At 58.7% G+C, this 19,012-nt stretch overlaps 2 protein-coding genes across 5 annotated transcripts in view; one reads left to right on the top strand and one right to left on the bottom strand.

The window, feature by feature from the left end:
• KCNJ4 (potassium inwardly rectifying channel subfamily J member 4) overlaps positions 1 to 9,355 on the bottom strand; it is a 28,063-nt gene extending 18,708 nt beyond the window's left edge. Inside the window, exon 1 of the mRNA XM_072843963.1 lies at positions 9,130 to 9,355. The gene's annotated coding sequence lies outside the window, so the exon portion shown is untranslated. The remainder of the gene's footprint in view (positions 1 to 9,129) is intronic.
• KDELR3 (KDEL endoplasmic reticulum protein retention receptor 3) overlaps positions 6,404 to 19,012 on the top strand; it is a 22,222-nt gene continuing 9,613 nt past the window's right edge. Inside the window, exons 1-7 of one of the 4 annotated variants that reach the window (XR_012039235.1) lie at positions 6,404 to 6,549; positions 7,718 to 7,774; positions 9,584 to 10,268; positions 14,281 to 14,425; positions 15,482 to 15,961; positions 16,419 to 16,564; positions 16,799 to 17,077. Coding sequence is in view for 2 of the 4 variants with exons in the window: in XM_072843965.1 (XP_072700066.1) it covers positions 14,914 to 15,004 (91 nt within the window). In the remaining 2 variants the exon portion in view is untranslated. Of the gene's footprint in view, positions 6,550 to 7,717; positions 7,775 to 9,116; positions 9,277 to 9,583; positions 10,269 to 14,280; positions 14,426 to 14,806; positions 15,005 to 15,481; positions 15,962 to 16,418; positions 16,565 to 16,798; positions 17,078 to 19,012 lie in introns of those variants that run through there. The other 3 variants (XR_012039236.1, XM_072843966.1, XM_072843965.1) reach the window with 3 other exon arrangements.

The following is a 19,012-nucleotide window of genomic DNA, read 5'->3' as shown; positions in this document are numbered from 1 at the left end:
GAAGTCCCAGGGACTGCCCCCGAGAATCAGACTGGCCCAGACTCCAATCCAGACTCATCCACTTTCCTGCTGCGTGACCTTGGGCAAATCACATAGACTCTCTGAGCCGTGGCTCCCCCATCTGTAACACAGGGACACCACATCGACATCGCAGGGTTGTGAGGAGGATTACAAGAGAAAGCCATTTGCAAAAACTCCTAGCCCAATTCCTGGCCTAACAATGTAAGTTTCTTTGCTGGGAAGCTGGGTGCTGCTCCCCAGTCTCTCCTGAGATATGAAAGGCTCCTGGGATTTGGGACGTGGGGATGTCATTCTCCCTCACCCATAAGGCAGGACTCACGGGGACAGGATTCTTGGCAGGTACTCATCTGTTTCTGCTTAAATAGCTCTGGGAATGAGAAGCTCACTATTTCACAAAACATCCACAGAGGCTCCCCATCTTTCTCCACCTCTAGCTCTGGGAATCTTCTAGAAGCGGCTATCACCTTCTAACTTAACCCCAAATCTAGCCTCTCCCTGCCTGGGACTGCTTAAAACTTGCTTCAAAATGAGCCTGAAAGGGAGCTCTTCAGTGTAGACCAAATGAAAGATGAGATTAACGCTCAGGGATGGTGGAGCTGAAGGGAACAGGGGAGCAGGAAGGGAGAAGAGAGGAGGCCAAAGCGAGAACCGGGCCTTCCGTACTCCTGGGTGCACAGGGTGTGCATGTGCCTGCCTGCCTACTCACTTCCACACAGGGCTGGGAACCAGGGCCCTGGGTTCAGGCCCCAGCTCTACTTCGTCTACCGCCAAACCACCACTGTGACCTTGAGGTGGGAGTCCACTTCTCCCTCTGGGCCTCGGTTTCCACTATTGTAAAACGAGGACATCAGACCAGCAACTTAAGCTCCGACCTTCCTGTCTGTACTGAGACACTGTTCCACTGCCCCCTCGCCCCCGCCCCCGCCGCCCAGCACGCAAGGAGCCTCTGGGCCCCCCGGGGGTCTGTGGTTTCAGGGCCAGAGACCCTGGCTCTTCCCCTGTCTCTCAGCTTTTACGTCTACTATCTCTGTCACATGCTGTGCCTTTGAGGGTTCTATCATTCCCACTGGACAGGTGAGGAGATGGAGGCACAGGTAGAGGCACTTGCTGAAAGTCACAGAGAGCCACTCAAAATTCCGGACTCCTCAGTCTATGCCCAGGAAAGCAGCAGGGCTCAAGGGCATCTTTTTCCAGGAGACTCACCAAGATCTTGAGTGGCCAACTGTTCTCCACACAGATGTAGACACTGCACAGGGTAGGGGATGGGGGGATCTGCCCAAGGTCACCCAGCAAGGCAATGACAAATTGCACTGAACCGAGGCTCCACGCCTCCCAGGTACTACCTAGCCAGAGGGACAGCGACATGATCTGACCTCCTGCCCTGACCCTGGGATCGCTCCAAGATTGGCCCCCATCCTGCCTCCAGGCCCAGCTCGGCTGCTCCCCGGAAGCCCCCAACGCCTGGGACTGAGGCGGCAAGAGTGAGCAGGAAGACGGGAATGAAAGTTGAGGGTTGGCCGCTTGCCCCCCGGCCCTCTGTCCCTCCCTCTCCTCGTGCAGGGGGAGCGGCGGTGATGTAATGCATGTAATGCACTCGGCTTTGGTCCCGGTGCCAATCTCAGAAGAGAGACGACAGATTGCGTGAGCCAAATTTGGCATCCTAGGGGGAGAGGCATGAAAAGTGGAGATGTGGAGGAGAGGAGCGAGGAGCCTGGGGAGGTGCGGGAGAAGCCCCCCTGCCCGGCAGACCCCAGAGTCACCTCCTTTCCTTCCACCCTGGACCCCTCCGCCCCAGCCCACCTGGCCTCAGGGTCTCCTCCTCACTCTGAGAGTCCAGCCTGGCTCTTTCCCGGACCCTCCCGCCCCAGGACTGCCAGTCCTGCCCCCCCAACACACCGCTCCAGCTCCGTTTCCCACCGCCACTAGTCTCTTGGTTACCATGTTGCTGGTTGTCATGTTGCTTACATGTCCTCGTGACTCAGTGGTCCCCGCAGAGGGGCCCCCTCCTCCTCACACCCCCCTCAGCACTCGCCCCCGCCTCCCCCAGATCCACATTAAGAACCAACCCGCCCTATAAGCCTACACTGTTCCTCCTCCCCTTCCCTCTTATCCTAAGCTAAGAAATCTTTCCACAGCATCTCCTAGAGCCACTTCATTCTGTTTTCTGCAAATGTCTAAGAACCTACTACGCTCCAGGCTTTTGCAAGCTGCTTTCAGAGACGTGACATAGTCTGTAAATCACTTGGCAACCCAGTGAAGTCAGTACCGACATCCCCATTCTCCAGTCGAAGACACTGAGGTCCAGAGAGGTCAAGCCAGCAGCCCAAGGTCACCCAGCAGATACTCAAGGCCAGCTCTGACTGTTCCCACTCACTCCAGAGGCTTTTTTCTGGGAGAGGAGCTTCCTTTTCAAGGGTAACCAAAGGTTCCCGAGGAATTGCTCTCAACTCCAGATCCCCCTCTAATTCCTGGACCCCTCCTTGGTCAATCCTCTATTTGAGGCCACATCCTCTCTCCCCATTAGCTGTGCACCTTCCCAAAGGTAAAATGAGTCCTTACTGCCATCTGCCCAGCACCGTCCCCAGCCTGTGAACAGCCCCCAGCTCATTTGAGCCCTTGGAGGTCAGTGGGGCAGAGAGCTGTGTCCTCATTCCACAGATATGGAAGTTGAGGGTCATGGAGGAGGGTAACTTGCTCCGGATGCTGGCCCCTCAGCTGGTGAACTGATTTCCAGGAGCCTGAATATAGGGTATGCGAAGCCCACTTCTCAGTGTGGAAAGCCCCAGAAAGAGCCCTCCTCCCTGTGGAGAACAGTCGAATGTTCTAGGCTCAGCCCTCCCGGCTCCAACTTGGATACGGGTCAGCTCAATGGCCAACAGCCTTTGCTCCTGCCATGTTGCAACCCAGACCTTATCCCACTGCTCTCCTCTGTCTTTTGTTCCTCTCCTCCCAGGCCAAGGCAGGGCCACATCGTGGCTCTCAGGGCCCAAAAAGTCCTGACAACAGCTCCCCAAACTCCGGAAGCCCTGGAGGTCACAGGACTGGATGTGGGGAGAAGCAGAACAGGCATTTTACATACACACATACACACACACACACACATGCACACAGGTCTGGCTCCTCCCTGGGTCTCACAAGCGTGGCCCTGGGACCTCCATTCCTCAGCTCCTCCATTCCCTCAACCTGCTGCTCAGCATCCTGCTGGTCTTGAGGCCCTGGCTTGCCAACTTAGCCAGGCTGCCCTGCCTCTCCACCACACTCCCACCTACCATCTCCCTGCATTCTCTCCCCATCTTAGAGCCTCGGCTGGAGGCAGAAGTGTGATGTTGATGCTGGTTGGGGAGCCAGAGAAGTTTCCCTGCTCAGGGGCTCATTCAGACCTCTCTTCCCTTGGGGTTCTCCTGTAGGGAGAGAAGAGCAGTCTGTGCCTCTCTCCACTATGAATATGAAATACCTTCTTTGCTGGATCCCTGTCCACCCTCCTTGGGGGTCACCTGGCCCAAAGTAGGTGCTCAAACATGAGAAGTGGGATGTTATTTTCCGTGAGATCAGAGGGCTATTTGCAAACAGGTTGCAGCTGGGGAAGTGGAAAGGGGACCCCTACACACACACACACACACACACACACACACACACGCGTTTGCCAGGAGTCACCTGCCTTGAAGCTCCTCAGAACAGGCTGACAACTGGGGGTGGGTGGAGGCAGGGAAAGGTCGAGGCTGGGGCAGGAGGTCAAGGCCTCTTCCACCCACCCCTCTCCACCTTTCTGGCCACAACCCAGACCTTCACGCTCCCGAAGGGACCGACGGACAGAGCGACAGCGCTTGCCAGCTCCCTGGGAGTCACTGGACCGCGCTGAACGCGGGCCCCGCAGCCGAGACCCGCAGGGATAAGGTGCTGGGCGGGCGGGGCCCACGGCCCCCCCCACCCGGGACGGGACAGACAGACACGCACGCGGCTGGACAGACAGACGGACAGCGCCGGCGGTGGGCGTGCGCCCGGCTTACCGCGGGGCGGAGGGTCCGACGAAGGTCCAGAAGGCGGCGAGCGGGCTCTACATCCCACGGCGCGGGCGGGCGGGCGGCGTCCCGGGCGGGGAGAGGGGAGTCCCGGCGCCCCCTCCCCGCGCACTCGGCCGGCCGGCCCCGCCCCCCTCCCCGGCTGCCGGTGGGTCTGTCCGTCGGTGTCCGGGTCTCCGCGCCTCGGGGCCGTCCCGCGCCGCTCCCCGCGGGCCGCTCAACTTTCAGCGCTGCCCCGCGCCGCGCCCCCGGCGCCGCCTGGGCGTCAGCATCGTCGGGCCGGGCCCGGCTCAGGGCGCGGGGATCCGGGGGCCCATGGCCTCGGCCGCCCGCGCTCGCGCCCCCCGCCCCCGCCGCAGCCGCCGGCCCTCCGCCGCCCCCCCGCTGCCGTCGCGCTGTCTCTCCGCGCCGCTCCCCGCCCCGCGCTCCGCTCCCCGCCCCGCGCTCCGCTCCCCGCTCCCCGCTCCCCGCTCCCCGCCCCGGCCCCGGGAAGCCCTCGGCCGGCCGGCCGGCCCGGGACCCGCCGCCGCCCGCCGGGCTGCCCCCGGGGTCTCCGTGCGTCTGTCCGTCCGCCCCTCGGTCCCCGAGCCCGCCTCCCGTGTCTCCCGGCGGGGGCTCGGTCTGCTGCCCGCCGCCCTCCCAGAGCCTCCCCTGCCTCCCTCCGCCTCTGCCCTGTCTCGGTCTCCCCTGCGCGTCTCTCTCTGTCCTCCTCCCGGGCGCCGTCTGTCCTTCTGCGTGTCTCTCCCTCCCTCCCACTCTCGGTGCGGCCCCCGCTGTCTCGGACCCAGGCCCGCGCCTCCGCCGCGTCCCCGGCTCGCCCGGGAGCCCGAGCTCCCGCCGCCCGCGGCGCGCCGAGAACTCCCAACTCGCGGCACGCCGCCCCGCTTTGCGAGACTTTCGCCCCTCCTCACACGTGACCCGCGCCCCAGTGCGGAGGCCGCGCGCCCCCCCCCCGGCCCCCGAGCCCCGGGCCCCGGGCGGCCCGCGGGGCCCGGCCCGGCTCCTTCCCCGCGGCGCAGCGGGGCTTCAAACCCCCTGGGCCCGCCGGGCGCGCGGGGCAGGGCTGGGGGCCGAGGGGCCGTGGGGCCCCGCTCCTGCCGCGGATCCTGCCCGGGTTTTCCTCCTCCCTCCGGGAGCGCTCCTCCCAGAACCCATTCCGAGAATCCGCTCCGGGTTTTGCAACCCCCGGGGGCAGGTCGGTAGGGTTCCTCCGGGCCGGGAAGGGGGTGCGTGGGAGAGGGTCTGTACTGGGTTCGGAGGCTCCGGGCCACTTTGCTCCGCGGTCCCCTTCCCCTCCTGCAGTACCGGCACTTAATGACCCCACGTACTGTGCTCCGGGAGCCGGGGGCTGGCGTGCATGGCTGCAGGGGACCCTCACAGTCACCTAGACAGCACCGCCTCATTTTACAGACTGAGAGACTGAGTGCCAGAGAGGGTCGTGAGCTTGTCCAAGGTCACCCGGAGGTGGCGGAGCTGGACCAAACCCCAGACTCTTACTCTCTGCAGCCGCATTACTCCAGACTGTCTTTACAGGGGAGGATCCCGGTCTGAGTGAGCTCCAGGTCTGGGCTGCGCGCTCTGGGCTGTGGGGAGCTGACTCCACCACCTCAGAGCCCCCCAAGGACAGCGAGCCGCCTCCCTGGCCACCCTGCCACCTCACCCCGACTCTCTGAGGAGGGAAAGTGCTCCTTCACTAGGATGGAGGATGAGAAAACACCTATAGCTAGACAGCCAGAAGAACTTCCCTGGTATCCTGCCCATCTGTGGCTAGTCTCAGGAGAGACTAAGGCACCCCAAAGCCGGATTGAGAATTTTTTGAGGATGAAACCTCCAGCTTTTTCTCCCAGTGGGTCCCCAAGCATGTGTCCAGCACATTAACCACCATGACTGTCTCCCTTCCCCGTGGATCCTCCCCACCTCCAGTTGGGATCCAGTCCCAACTCCTCAGCATGATGTACAGTCAGGCCCCACCTCATCCAGCACCCTATATACCCACACATACACCCTGATTCCCACAGATTCCAGAACATACCAGATGCTTCTGCACCTCTCTGCCTTTGCCGGTGCTGTTCTTCCTGCCTGAAGTGCCCTTCCTCCTCCTCTGCCCAGAGAATTCCTAGTGCTCTCTCAGCCCCTGGGGTGGCCTCCTGATGCCCCCAGCAGAAGTCATTCATTACCCACTCATTCATTCATCTGGCCCTCATACTCCAAGTTCTTATCCAACCTGTTTGCAAAATGGGGTCCTTAACAGTCCCTCCCCATCACAGGGACGGATTAGGAGAGATAGATGCACAAGAAATGCACAGCCCACAGTAGGCAGTCAATAACATGACCATCCTTTCTCCCTTCAACCGCGCGCGGGGAGCCCCATAGCAGATGACCCATTCCGTGCCCGTCTCCCTCATTAACTCTGCGGTGTCCTCACAGGCAGGCAGCCAGGACTGTGTTCCTTCACATGAATCTTTGATGCGCATGAACTTAGGCAATCTGAATCCTCGGTCAGTGGCAGGTAAGTGCCTGGTCACTGTCACAACTTTCCGTGGAAATTGGGAGGGTGCAGGAGAAGCAAATGACCCGTGGTCTCTTCACCTAGCCAGAGGTCTGCCTGCTGGCTGCCCTGGAAATGTGGGGTGCAGGGCAAGGAGGGAGGGGCAAAGGGGGCGGGGAATGGAGACTGAGGGGTCTGTAGACCTAGAGCCTCTGCTCCTGTGGGGTCAGTCCTGATGCTGGGTCACTGGGCACAAGTTCAAGGGAAAGGTAGGAGCTCAGGGACAGAGACTTCTGGAAGATGGAAGGGGGAAGCCTGGTGGCTGTGACATCATAAGCCTGAGAGGAAACATTTGGTAATGGTCCCCTCCTCCTGGGGCTGTAGCCTGGGATCCTCCTGCAAGGAGGGTCTGGTGGAGGCTGGGAGTGACTGGGAGGAGGTGGGAAGAGGCAGAAAAGGCAGCTCCAGCCAGAGAGAGGTTCAGGGACCCCAGGAAAAAGAGTCCCTTCACCTCCCCCCCCACCCCGCTCTGCCCCAAGCCTGATGTGACTCTGGACAGCTCACTTGTCTCCGTGCCTCAGTGTCCTCATCTGTATGACAGCCTATTGTGTCATAGGATAATAGCCCCACAGTTGAGATGATGGGAGCTTAGGGGCGGAATTCCCTATTGTCCAGCCCATATTTGAGAAGGGCAGGGGTGGGGAGGTGGAGGCAAGGAGGGATGTGAGACAGGTGTGCAGGGGCTCACAGGGGCAGCGGGTAGAGGCTTGGCTGTCAGAACCTGGGCGACCCTGGGCAAGTTGCTTATCCTCTCTGGACCTCAGGAGCCTCATCTGTAATGGGACAGTCTGGACTGGGTCCCCAAAAGGCAAGTAGGCTTTGTGGTCATCCAACACCAAAGCGCCCCCTGGGAAGAGTGAAGGGAGCAGACGCCCCTGGGGGTGATACCATTAGCCCAGCACTATTCTAGGCTTGCACAGGCATTGTCTCATTTAATCCTTACCAGAACTCTATGATGCAGGCGCTTGTTACCCATGGGGAAACTGAGGCATGGGCCATGTTGGTACATGGCCAGGGACAACTCTGTGGAAGGGCAAGACTTGCTCTGAAGTTTGATAGGTAGTGATGGTAAAACGTTCATCCAACTGAACATTTTGCCAAAGCTTCTTGGCCCATTTTCCATTTTCAGAGATGATCCTCCCAGTGTCTTCATGAGGGAGCCTCTAGGACTATCCCTCATTCACAGGTGAGGAAACCGACCTGAGACACAGAGAGAGGAAGTGCCTTGCCCATGGTCACTCAGGGAGTAAGCAAATGTCTCAGCCACATTTGGAATCCATTCCTAGTTTCTGGGGAGAGGTCGTTTGAGGCCAGCAGAGCACTCGTGAACTGGCTCACTCTAGGAGACCAGTCAGGCCTCCCTGGTCCCATAGAGGCCTTGAGAGCAGGCACAGAAGGCCTGGAGGACTGCAGGTGGGAGGGCCTGAGCCAAGCTGGGAGAGGAGTGGGGGAGGTGGGCCACCAGGGGCCACTTCCAGATGCCAGAGTCACAGAGTCCAGGGGTTTGGGACTTAGAGAGTTCCTGAAAGTCTGGCCAGCCCATTCTACAGATGGGGCAAACAGAGGGAGCCCAGCTGCTTAGATTAGGAATCAGACCAGGACACAGCTGGCCAGCCTCAGAACTCTGAAGTCCCAGCAGCCCTGAGGGGTGAGGATGGATGGTGGGGAAAGGGGTAATGGGAGCCCACAGGGCCAAGACCCATCCCAGCGGCTATGCCCTGGGAATGGAGGATTGCAGGGGTCTCTCCCGCCCTCCACTCCCCCCCTCGCCCACCCCCCAGAACTCAGTAGTCACCAGGGTGGAATATTTTAGCACCTATAGAAAAACCGCCACAGACGGCCGTGGCAGCTGTTGCTAAGGAGACGCTCCCAAAATAGCCCCCCTCCGCCAACCTTTCCCGCTGCTGCTCCTGCTGTGGGGAGGGGAGGAGGCCAGAAGGGGAGGGGGTGGCATGTGAGCCCTGGACCCAGGTTCACCCATCCGCCCTTGCTCCTGCTGCCCACATGCCCCAAGATGGGGCAAGCCAATGACCAGAGCAGCCACAGGTCTGCAGAGGGGGCAAGAGCTAGCCTGGGCACAGTCCTCAGCTGGAGGAAGGTCACCCAGATGAGGGGAGATGGGGGGGAAGAGAGCCCCCCCCACCCGAAACCCTCAGCACACTCCTACACATGCACGATTACAGACCTCACAGTTTTACACATCCACTTGTGCACACCACAAGTACAGACCCACAAATGCCCTCCTTGATATGCATATTCACCACCACAGACACAAATAGATGCACGGGTAAATACATATGCCTCAAATACACAACACACACCTGCAAGCACATACCACGCAGCCATAAATACACACATTTACACACACATACTCAAATATGAATCGCAAGCACACACAAATACCAATGTATGCATGCACGCCTGGCACATGTACCCCCACACACGCACCGCAATGTAAATACGGTCTCACAGCACACGAACACACAACTGTAACAACACATGCCCAGCATGTGGCATTCAAAGAGCATTAAGTGGTGTTACCATCGGGTTCTGTGCAGGAGCCACGTCCTGGGCTCTCCAGACATCCTCACTTAGTGGGGGCACTTCTGCGATCCAGCTACAGGGTAGCAGACTAGGAGGCGGTGTCCAGGAGGGTGGTGGAGGCTGCCGTCTCTGTGAATCCCTCCGGTAGGTGGTCTGGGGACCAAAGGATCCCTGGTGCCTGGGAGAGCTACGCTGGGTCCATTGCTTGGGAAAGGGGATGTTCCGGGAAGGAAATCTCACCCTAGAGACTGCAAACCCATGGGCATGGGGGGAGTTGGGAGCCCCATGTTCACTGGGCACCTGGTTGTCACCAAGCCTGCAGCTGAGGCCAGAATGATGATGAGGACAAGAAGACAATAGAGTGGCAGCAGTGATGGTCCTTAACAGGTGCACAACACTTTACAGTTTATAAGCCACTTTTACACCCGTTATTTCACACACTTGGTAACAGCTGCCCTGAGATATCGGTGGTGCTGTCCCATCTCTGCGGCAAAGGCAGGAGAACGGACTTGAAGACCGCACAGCGGCTTACTGGCAGAGCTGGTACCAGAGCCCAAGGAGGTGCCAGCACCCAGCTCTATGCACCCTTCACTCGGCTGGACCGCACAAGCTAGAAAGCAGGCCACCAGGGTGCAGGGCTTGCCTTTGCCCCTGATTCGCTCGCTCTGTGATATTGGGGAGCAGCCAAGCGGTCCACCTCCCCACCTGGAAAACCGAGAGTGAACCCCAGGGGTGTATTCATCCTGCAGTTGGCGGGCACCGGGCTAGGGGGTGGTGCCAGATGCCCCCCCCCCGAGAATGCCAGCGCAAGGACGAAGGGCACCCGTCGCTCCCCTCTGCCCTCGGCCAGCCACCGTCTCTCTCCAGCCACCTCTCCCCAACCGCCCCCCCCACCTCCCGCGCACCGTTGGTTCCGTGGCTCCGGTTCGGCGATCCGGGCTCCGGGTCTTCGCTGACGCCTCGTCACTCGGGAGACGCGGAGAGCGGCTTGCGGTTGCCGTGGGAACCCCGCGGCGGCCCCGGAGCGGCGCACGACTCGGAGCCCGGGGGCCGGGCCTGCCCCGCGAGCGCCGAGGGGTCTTTGGCGTCTCAGACAGACACCTGTCGCCAGCGGCGAAGGGAGGCGGCGTCGCAAGGTTTGTTATGCTTTTCTTTTTCTTTTAATTGAGGTGTGACTTACAAACTGTAATACATCTTAAGAGCACAGCTCGATGGATTTTTACATATGCAAAAAACCCGTGTAATCACCACTCGGATCAAGATACAGAACACTTCTAACGCCCCAGAAGGCTTCCTCGGGCCCCGAGGTTATTTTTAATTGTCTTTTTTGCACTTCTGGAATAAACCGGCGAGGGAGTGATCGGCTTCTGAGAACACAGAATGTGTTTTCTCCTGGCTCTGCTTTGCGGATCCTCTTTGGGCCTGGGTGTCCCATAAAGGGGAGCAGGGGACTGGCATTTGTTGAGTGGTTTACTCCTTGCAAAGCGCTTTAGGTACCTAGCTAACTTTGACTCCTATCAAGTCAGTATTTGGTTTATACCCAGGTTACCCATGGGAAAGATGAAAGTTTGCCCAAATTCCTACAGCCCATCAGTAAGTGGTGACACTTGAGACTTGAACAAACATCTGTCTAGCCTTGGCATTCATTCTTCCTCCCCTTTTCCTGCTTATTGGCCTCTTATTTTTTATTTTTTAATGATTTTATTTGTTTGACAGAGACAATGAAAGAGCACAAGCAGGGGGAGCAGTAGGCAGAGGGAGAGGGAGGAGCAGGCTCCCCACTGAGCAGGGAGCGCAATTTGGGGCTCGATCCCAGGACCCTGGGACCATGACCTGAGCCAAAGGTTCAGACACTTAACCGACTGAGCCACCCAGGCACCCCTATTGGTCTCTTTTTAAAGAGCTGCACAAATAAAATGTGCTGGGAGAGTGGGTCATATCATATTTCTGTGCCTTGACACATGTAGTTGCTTCTACTTGGGACTCCTAGCCTCTTCTCCCAGATTTTGTCTTTCAGGCAAGCTCCTACTCATCCTGCAAAACCCACTGGGGCATCACTGAAGCCTTCTTAACAGGAATCCTCCTCTTAACTCCCCGCCAACCCAGGGTAATTACTCTCCATCTGTGCCATATTTAACCCATGTACAGACATGCCCCCCACAGTGCCCCAAGGGCTCAGTGAGGCTGCCTCTATGTTCAACCTGTAAGGCACCAGCACACAGCTGGTCTTCAGCAAATGGGCTTGGAACCGAAAGTGGAGGAGTGGTTTTGGAATGTTGGTTTCCTGCTGTGCAAAAATTGGACTGCACTTGCTATGCTGCGTGTCACAAAAGATATTGGGGAGGGTGATGCTTCTGGAACACCTGAGGCAGAACCACAGGAAGAGAAAGCCTGCCCTCAGCCTAGGTTAGGGAATGGACTTGACCTTGCCTTCGGAGTGGACCTCAGGGTGCCCAGGGAAGAGTTCTTTCCTTCCACGGGCCAGAATGCCAAAGGATGTCATAGCGGCCCCTAGTGACCTGTGGGGAGTCCCAGGAGCTGGGGCCCATAGCTCCCCATTCTTTCCAGGGCCCTGCCCAGTGAAAGGCAGCCAATTCAGTGGTGGAGTATCTTCAGGATAGTGGTTTTTCACTTTACATCCACACATTCCTTCCACACAGCATTTGAGGCAATTGGCAGGATCTTCAATAGGGTGGTGAAGTGTAATAAAGAGCTAGGACCAGGAAGGAAAAGAGATTATTATACACATTTTTTTTCTATCATCGAGTTACTCCCCCATTCTCCCTCCTTTGACTTTGAATATACAATTTGCTTTGTGAGTGAGGGAAAAAGAACCCTTGCCCTTGGCTTCCCCCCAGCTGCAAGCCTACAGCAGACACATTTTGGGTGTCAGGAAAGTGAGGCTTACAAGACTGGGATGTGCCCAGAACCGCGCATCATAGTGTCTGATGTTGCAGGTGGCCAAAGTGCTGGCTTTGCGGTCAGCGTGGAGCCTACCTGAGAGTCTCTCTCCATCTCTCTCTGCCCCTCCCCCTGCTTGTGTGCTCTCTCTCTCTTTAAAATAAATAATTAATTTTTTAAAAAATGTGGGTGATGAGCTCCCTGTCTTGGGACATAGGGAGTATCAGTTCCCTGGGGAGACTGGAAAGACTAGATGTGAGGAGAACCAAATCACCAGTCACAATGCTTTTCCCTACATTATCCCCATTAACAGATGGGAAAGGTGAGGCCAAAGGAGAGGACATGGCAGGCTCAAGGGCACTGTGGCAGGTCCAGGACAAGATCTCAGTCCTAAGGCCACCCAACCTGGGTTCTCTCCCTTCCACCTCCGTGGTTCTCAGACCTTCCCTGGCCGTGTTCAGTTCCCCTGGTTGGGGTGGGGTGGGGGAATGGCTGGAGAAAGAGAGGGAAGAGAATTCTAGCCTTGTTCCAGCCCCCGCTGGCAGTTGGGGCTGCTTCTCAGGAGGACAGATGTTTCACCAAATGGCAAATGCACGTGCTTTTCCCTGGCTTGGGGAGAAGGTGGGCGCTGAGAAGGAGATGCCAGCTGGTAGGGCCCAGAACCGTAGCCACACCTGAGGGGTTTAAATAGCCACCGCCTTCTCTAGGAGATGCTGGAAGAGAGGCATCTGGGCAGGACTGGAGCGGGAACAGAGCAGCCCATTCAGAACCTGTCACAGCCCTGAGATGAGTGCCTGGCTCCTCCTCCCAGAAAGACTTGGCCCATGCATCTCATCTCCCTGGACCTCAGAGCTGTCACCTGAAAAGTGAGGACTTAAAGCTGACTTTGGAGGGTGCCTGTTGAGGCTGAACGGAGAGAACTAACGAAGTGCCTGACCCATGCTTGGCACCCAGTCAATGCTCAATGCTTGATGGCTGTTGTCATCCCAACCTCCCTGCCAGGGCAGGAGTCCCTGCTGCAGCATCTTTGGCAAATGGGCCAATTCCCTGCTCTCCCACCTCTGGTGACAAAGGGTGTCATCAACGCCCCCCCCCCAAGATGACCCACAGTGTGATGTATTAATTTATTTGCAAGGGACGCCTGGGTGGTTCAGTGGTTGAGCATCTGCCTTCAGCTCAGGGTGTAATCCTGGAGTCCCAGGATTGAGTCCAGCATCAGGCTCCTTGCATGGAGCCTGCATCTCCTCCCTCTGCCTATGTCTTTGCCTCTCTCGGTGTGTGTCTCCCATGAATGAATAAATAAAATCTTAAAAAAAATTTATTTGCATAAACCCTGGGGGTGCCTGGCTGGCTCAGTTGGAGGAGCATGCAACTCTTGATCTTTGGGTCGTGAGTTTGAGTCCCATATTAGGTCTATACCCAATTAAAGATTACTTAAAAACAAAATCTTTAAAAGCACACACACACACTTATTGCATAAACCCCAGAGTCAGACTATGTGTTGGAATCTAGACACTAAGTGTCTGTGTGACTTTAAGGAAATGACTTAACCTCTCTGTGCCTCAGTTTCCCCAGTGTAAGATAGGAATAATAGCAGTACTTCCCTCATAATGTTGTTTGGATCGGTGTCTCTCAAACTTCCATGAGCACACGAGTCAGCCGAGTCAGCCGGGGATCTTGTTTAACCACAGATTCAGATTCAATGGATCTGAGGTGGGGCTTGAGATACTGCACTTCCAGCAGGCGATACAGATGCTGCTGGCCCTTGGACCACATTCTGAGTCTCAAAGGACTGACTTGCCCTGGGAGTCATGGTGACAGAGCCATGGAAGGGTGATGAGTAAGGGAGGGACAGGATCCATCATAGTAGAGCCTCTCCGGCTGTGGTGGGGATGGGGGTGGGAGGAGGCGAGTGTTTAGGGAGAGATGGAGGTCCTGGTTGGGCCAAGGGCTTACCGGGGTCAAAAGGAGGGTGGTCATAAGGGTCCTTAGCTCATGCGGTCCACTCTTACAGATGCAGAGACCAAGGCCCAGAGAGCTGCCCTGCTCAGGCCACACAGCACTCCCACCGGTGGTTCTTCGCCCTTCACCCTTCCTGCCTCCCACCTTGGTGGCCAACAGTCTGCAGCTCTCTGGAGTCTCCTGGCCTGTGTTCTCTTCGAACATCTTGTCCTACCAAGAAGAGGAAAGCACTTAGCCCTGGATCTCCCTGAGAGAGGTCTTTCATACACTAACCTCATTTTACAGATGAATCAACTGAGGCTGAGAGGGGAAGATGCCCCGCCGGAGGAGGCTGGATGCCAGGTGGGCCTGACTCCAAACTTGAAGGCCCAGCTTACCACCTTCACTCCAACTGGTGGGAGCAGGACAAGGCGGCTGTCGCAGTGAACAGGTGAGAGGGCGGGTGTTGGTCCCCAGGGGGGTGATGACAGGGGCAGTGGGTCACTTTGATGGGCTGCTTCCAGCCCCCCGCCCCCCCAGGCTTCTGCCCAGCGCTGGCCCGCGAACCCCCTCCAACCTGGACCCCGCTGTACTAACCCGGGGTACGGAAGGGGGGCCTGAGGGGCGTGCGGGAGGCCCCCCAGGGACTGCGGAGGGGCGGCCGCCGCCGCAGCCCCGGTCGCCCCCCTCCCCGGCCGCCCCGCCCTGGGCCCAGGCGCTGGGACGGGCGGGAGGCGGGCTCTGGGGCGGCGGCGCTTCCTGGCTCCCGGGGCTCGGCGGCCGCCCGGCCACGTCACCGCCCGGCGGGACAGCGCTGGCCGAGCGGCGGGAGCGCGGGGCGCGGGACGCACGGGCGGGCGGGGACGTGGCAGCGCCTCGGCCGCCGGGAAGTTTGCCGGGAGTTGGCCGCGCGCGGTGCGGGGCCGCGGCGGCGGCACCATGAACGTGTTCCGGATCCTCGGAGACCTGAGCCACCTCCTGGCCATGATCTTGCTCCTGGGGAAGATCTGGAGGTCCAAGTGCTGCTCCGGTGAGGGTCGCCCCGGGCGGCGGGGCTGGGGGGCTGGGGGGTGCGCCTGGGCCGCCTGGGCCCCCTGCCTGCAAGGCTGGGGTGGGGGGCACCCGAATTTCCGTTTAGGGTGGGGACTTGGCTTGGGGGTGCTTGAAGCTCTTTTTGCACAGCTCACCTTCCAAAGAAAATTTAAAGTTGTACCGAATCAAAGAAGGAGGAGCCGTGGAGGTTATGCACAGGCGTGGGCTTGTGCCTCCAGTCACCCCGGCCCTCCCTGCCTTGGCACTGCCACTGTCAGCGGGAAGAGGAGGGAGATGAGAAGGAGGGGACACCCTCTTGCTCCCGCCACCCACTCGCTGGGCTCCGCGGGAGCTGGAGGCCTGCTGTTGTCTGTGGCCTCCCTCAGGCCCCGGGTGGAATTTGGAGATTGGGGGAAGAAGTATGTACACAGGAAGCGGCCTCCAGGTCTCAGGGTCTTCTCTTTCCCTCCCCCAGCAGCCTCCCCTGCCCCTTCCAGACAGCCCCTCAGGCTGGGCCCCCCTCCCTCCCCTGCCTGCGGGTGGTAGGGGCAGCTGTGATGTGGCAGGAGGGACACCAGGCCCGCCCCGATGAGCACGGAGCTGCCCCTGAGCGGAGGCCCAGGGATGGTAGGAAAGTCCCCCTTTGGCTCAGCAGTCTGGATGCCCTGCTGGGGGTCTGGAGAAGTTTCCGGACGGGACTGTGCGTTAGGCCTCTTGCAGCCATCTTTGTCCGCTGGTATTCTGGAGGCGCCCACCCTCTGCTGGGCCCTGGGGTGAGGGGAGACAGAGCCGAGAGCAGGCTGGGCGGGGGGCCCAGGAGGCAGAAAGCAGACGCCCCCCCCCCCAAGGCTTCGTGGAGGGAGTGGCTCTGTGCTGATCCTGGAGGCTGGGCAAGGTGTCCCCGAGAAGAGTGTCCTGTGGCCCACAGGTCGCAGAAGACAGGGCATGTCCCAGGGTGAGTGGGCAGCCGATTTGGGGGTGGTCTGGAAGGGAGATGAGTGGCAGGAGGCCGAGTGGTCTAAGGTGAAAGGCCTTGTCTGTCAGGCTAGGGAGTCAGGTCTGGGGAGTGATGGAAGTTTGGAGAGCAGGAGAGGGGGCCTGGAGGGAGCTGAAGCGGTGGCCCTGAAAGCTGTGTAGACCCACCAAGAGAGGAGGCAGAGAGCAGTGGGGAGGCTGCCAGCCTGGGAGGCTTGCAGGGGGTCAGGGGTGGGTGCTGGCCGGAGAGTGGTTCTGGACCTGCAGCCCATTCTGGTTTTCCCCATCCCTGGAGAGAGAGACACACACGGCCCCTCAGGCCCCGCAGACCCCGCTCGGGGAAGTGAGGCAGGAGCCGCGGGAGGGGAGGAATCTAGCTTGGGTCAGTCCCTGCCCTTCCAGGGAGGGCCCTGAGCAGGATGGGCAACCATGGCCAGGAGGGGGCACTGTTTCCCCAGCCCACTCCCCCAGCAGCGCCCTAGGACCCCCTGACAGAACCGGAACCACAGAGCCCCGGGCCTGGGGGAGCAGCGGACTTCCTAGAGGTGGGACACTGCCACCAAGCAGCAGTCAGAGCAACCAAGTAAATGATACGGTTTGTTAGAGGCGCTGAGTGCTACGGGGAAGGGCAGCTGGGGGTGGGGGGAGCCTCTGTGTGTGTGTGTGTGTGTGTGTGTGTGTGTGTGTGTGTGTGTAGAGGGGCTGGTACAGGCCTGGTTGGGATCTGAGGAGGTGAAGAGCCTGGATGCCAGTCCTGTCCGCCCCGAGATGCGGAGCCTGGTGTGACCCTCTCTGACTACCCCCTACCCCCTCACAGAGGTTGGAGACTGGGGCTTAGTTTTCCCTCAGCCACTGACTCACCGTGTGACCTCAGACCTCAGTTTCCCCGTCTGTGCCATGGAGGGAGGGCTGCAGCGGGTCCCCTATGTGCTCCGTGGACCTCTTAATGGGCTGTGGCCAGGTACTGGCTCATGTTCTCTTCTGTGTCCCGGATCTCTGAGCATAGCTTGCTTTGGGTGGAAATTTTTCACTGCTTTCAAAAGAGTATGAAAACCTTTGGTCAAGATTTCCAGGGCTCCTGAGCACTAAGGAAAATGTGAGTGAAGCCCAGGAACCTGGCAGGCTGAGGATGCAGAGAGGGGAGGGGTGGGGGAAGGCCGTGGGGGGCGGGGAGTAGCCAAGTGTCCCTGACCAGAGTCACCTCCTGGACCCTCCTAAGTGGTGCTGAGGACGTCTCTGTGAGGCCTCTGTGAGGCGGGGTCGCAGCAGGCATAGCCCAGTGCTGGCCTCCTAGACTCCAGGCCCTATCCTGGGGGCGGGCTCCTTCACCCACAGCTGGCCCTGCTGCTGCAAGTCCAAGTCCCAGACCCCCAAGGAGGCACTCATGTCCACCCTGTCCCACCTGTGTGAGGCTGCTTGGTTTACAGCGAGGAGTGGGAGGCTCAGGCTCGCCCTGCTGGTGGGAAGGCCGAAGGCGAGCATGGGACCCAGCACCCTCTAGAATGCTGGAGGCTTCAGCGGGCTTCATCCTCAGTCTTTAAAGTGGTCCCCCCCTCCCCAAGGTCCAGCACCAGAGGAATACATAAGGCACAGTTCAGACAAATAAAGGAACCAGACCCTTAATCAGGTTGTGTCATCTCCCGGTGCCAAAGTCCCCAGTTGGTCCATGACATTGAGAGTAAAATTCAGACAGATCACTGGGACTGGAGGGAGAGGGGCAGGGGGACAGTGATGAGCGGTGGGGCCAGGGAGGCCTGTGCAGGACCTCGTGAACCATGATAAAGATTCGAGTCTTTATTTTTTTATTTTTTAAAGATTTTATTTATTTATTCATGAGAGACACAGAGAGACAGAGACACAGGCAGAGGGAGAAGCAGGCTCCATGCAGGGAGCCTGATGTGAGACTGGATCCCCGGACTCCAGGATCAGGCCCTGGGCCGAAGGCAGCAGTGAGCCACCTGGGCTGCCCTCGAGTCTTTATTTTAAGGGCATTTGGGAGCCAGTTAAGGGCTTGCAGTGGAATTTTATTTTGAAAATAACCTGTTGGTTGGTGAGTAGAATGCAGGGCAGGGGATTGGCAGCAGGAAGGACTTGGGGAGACCAGTGGGATCCCTGGGGTAGGGTGCTGGGGGGACGAGGGGCAGGGAAGTGGGGGGTAGTAGTGCTGGGAATACGGAGAAGGAGGAACACGGGGAAGAGACTCAAGGATGGCCCCTAGTTTCCTGGCTCGAGCATGGAGGGGACCTCGAGGGGACCCTAGTGGCATTTTTCAAGGAGGGGAGACAAAAGGAGGGTTTTGGGGGGAGATGATGAGTTTGGTGAGGTAGGAATCTGTAAGTCAGAACTTAGAGGAGAGTCCAGAGCTGGGGCATCCCTGGGGTATGGGACGAGAGGGCATGGGGACAGGGCGAAGCCAGGGTAGCCCTGCAACGATCAAGTGGTGTGGCCAGAGGTGTGCCTGGCCGTGTGGAGGTCAGTCGCAGAAGCCAGGGGAAGGAGGTGGTTCTGAATAAACACCGCCCTCCATGGGCTCTGAGGAGGTTGGGCAAGTGAGGACAGAGTTGACCTTTGGATGGGAAATGCAGGCATCATTGATGGGAGTGGCTTGGTGAGGTGTCCAGGCTGGTGTGGGCTTGTCAGTCAAGCGAGGGGAAAGGGAGGTAGGGCAGGGCTTGCCTGGCCTTGGGCCCACCGTGACGAAGCAAGAGTGGCCAAAGGGAGATCCAGGAGTGTGGCAGCACTGCTTCCTGGATTGGCTTGTGGGTGTCCGTGGGGAAGTGGGAGAAATCTGGATAATGCCCAGAGTTTGGGTCAGCAATGCTATGTCAATGCGAATGTCTTGGTTTTGGTAAATGTTCTGTGATTCAGCAAGATGTCAACGTTAGGGGAAGCTGGGTGAAGGGTACAAGGGAACTCTCTGTGCTAGCTCTACAATTCTGCCAATCTAAGATTAATTCAAAACAAAAAGTTAAAAAAGAAAGAGACCAAAGCGGGTGAGGAGATAGCATGGAAAGGATGGCCCCAGTGCTAT

This window comes from Canis lupus, chromosome 11, assembly GCF_048164855.1.
Source record: "Canis lupus baileyi chromosome 11, mCanLup2.hap1, whole genome shotgun sequence".
NCBI classification, from domain to species: domain Eukaryota; kingdom Metazoa; phylum Chordata; class Mammalia; order Carnivora; family Canidae; genus Canis; species Canis lupus.
Note: the sequence above shows the minus strand (reverse complement) of the source record. Positions and strands in the feature narration are given on the sequence as shown.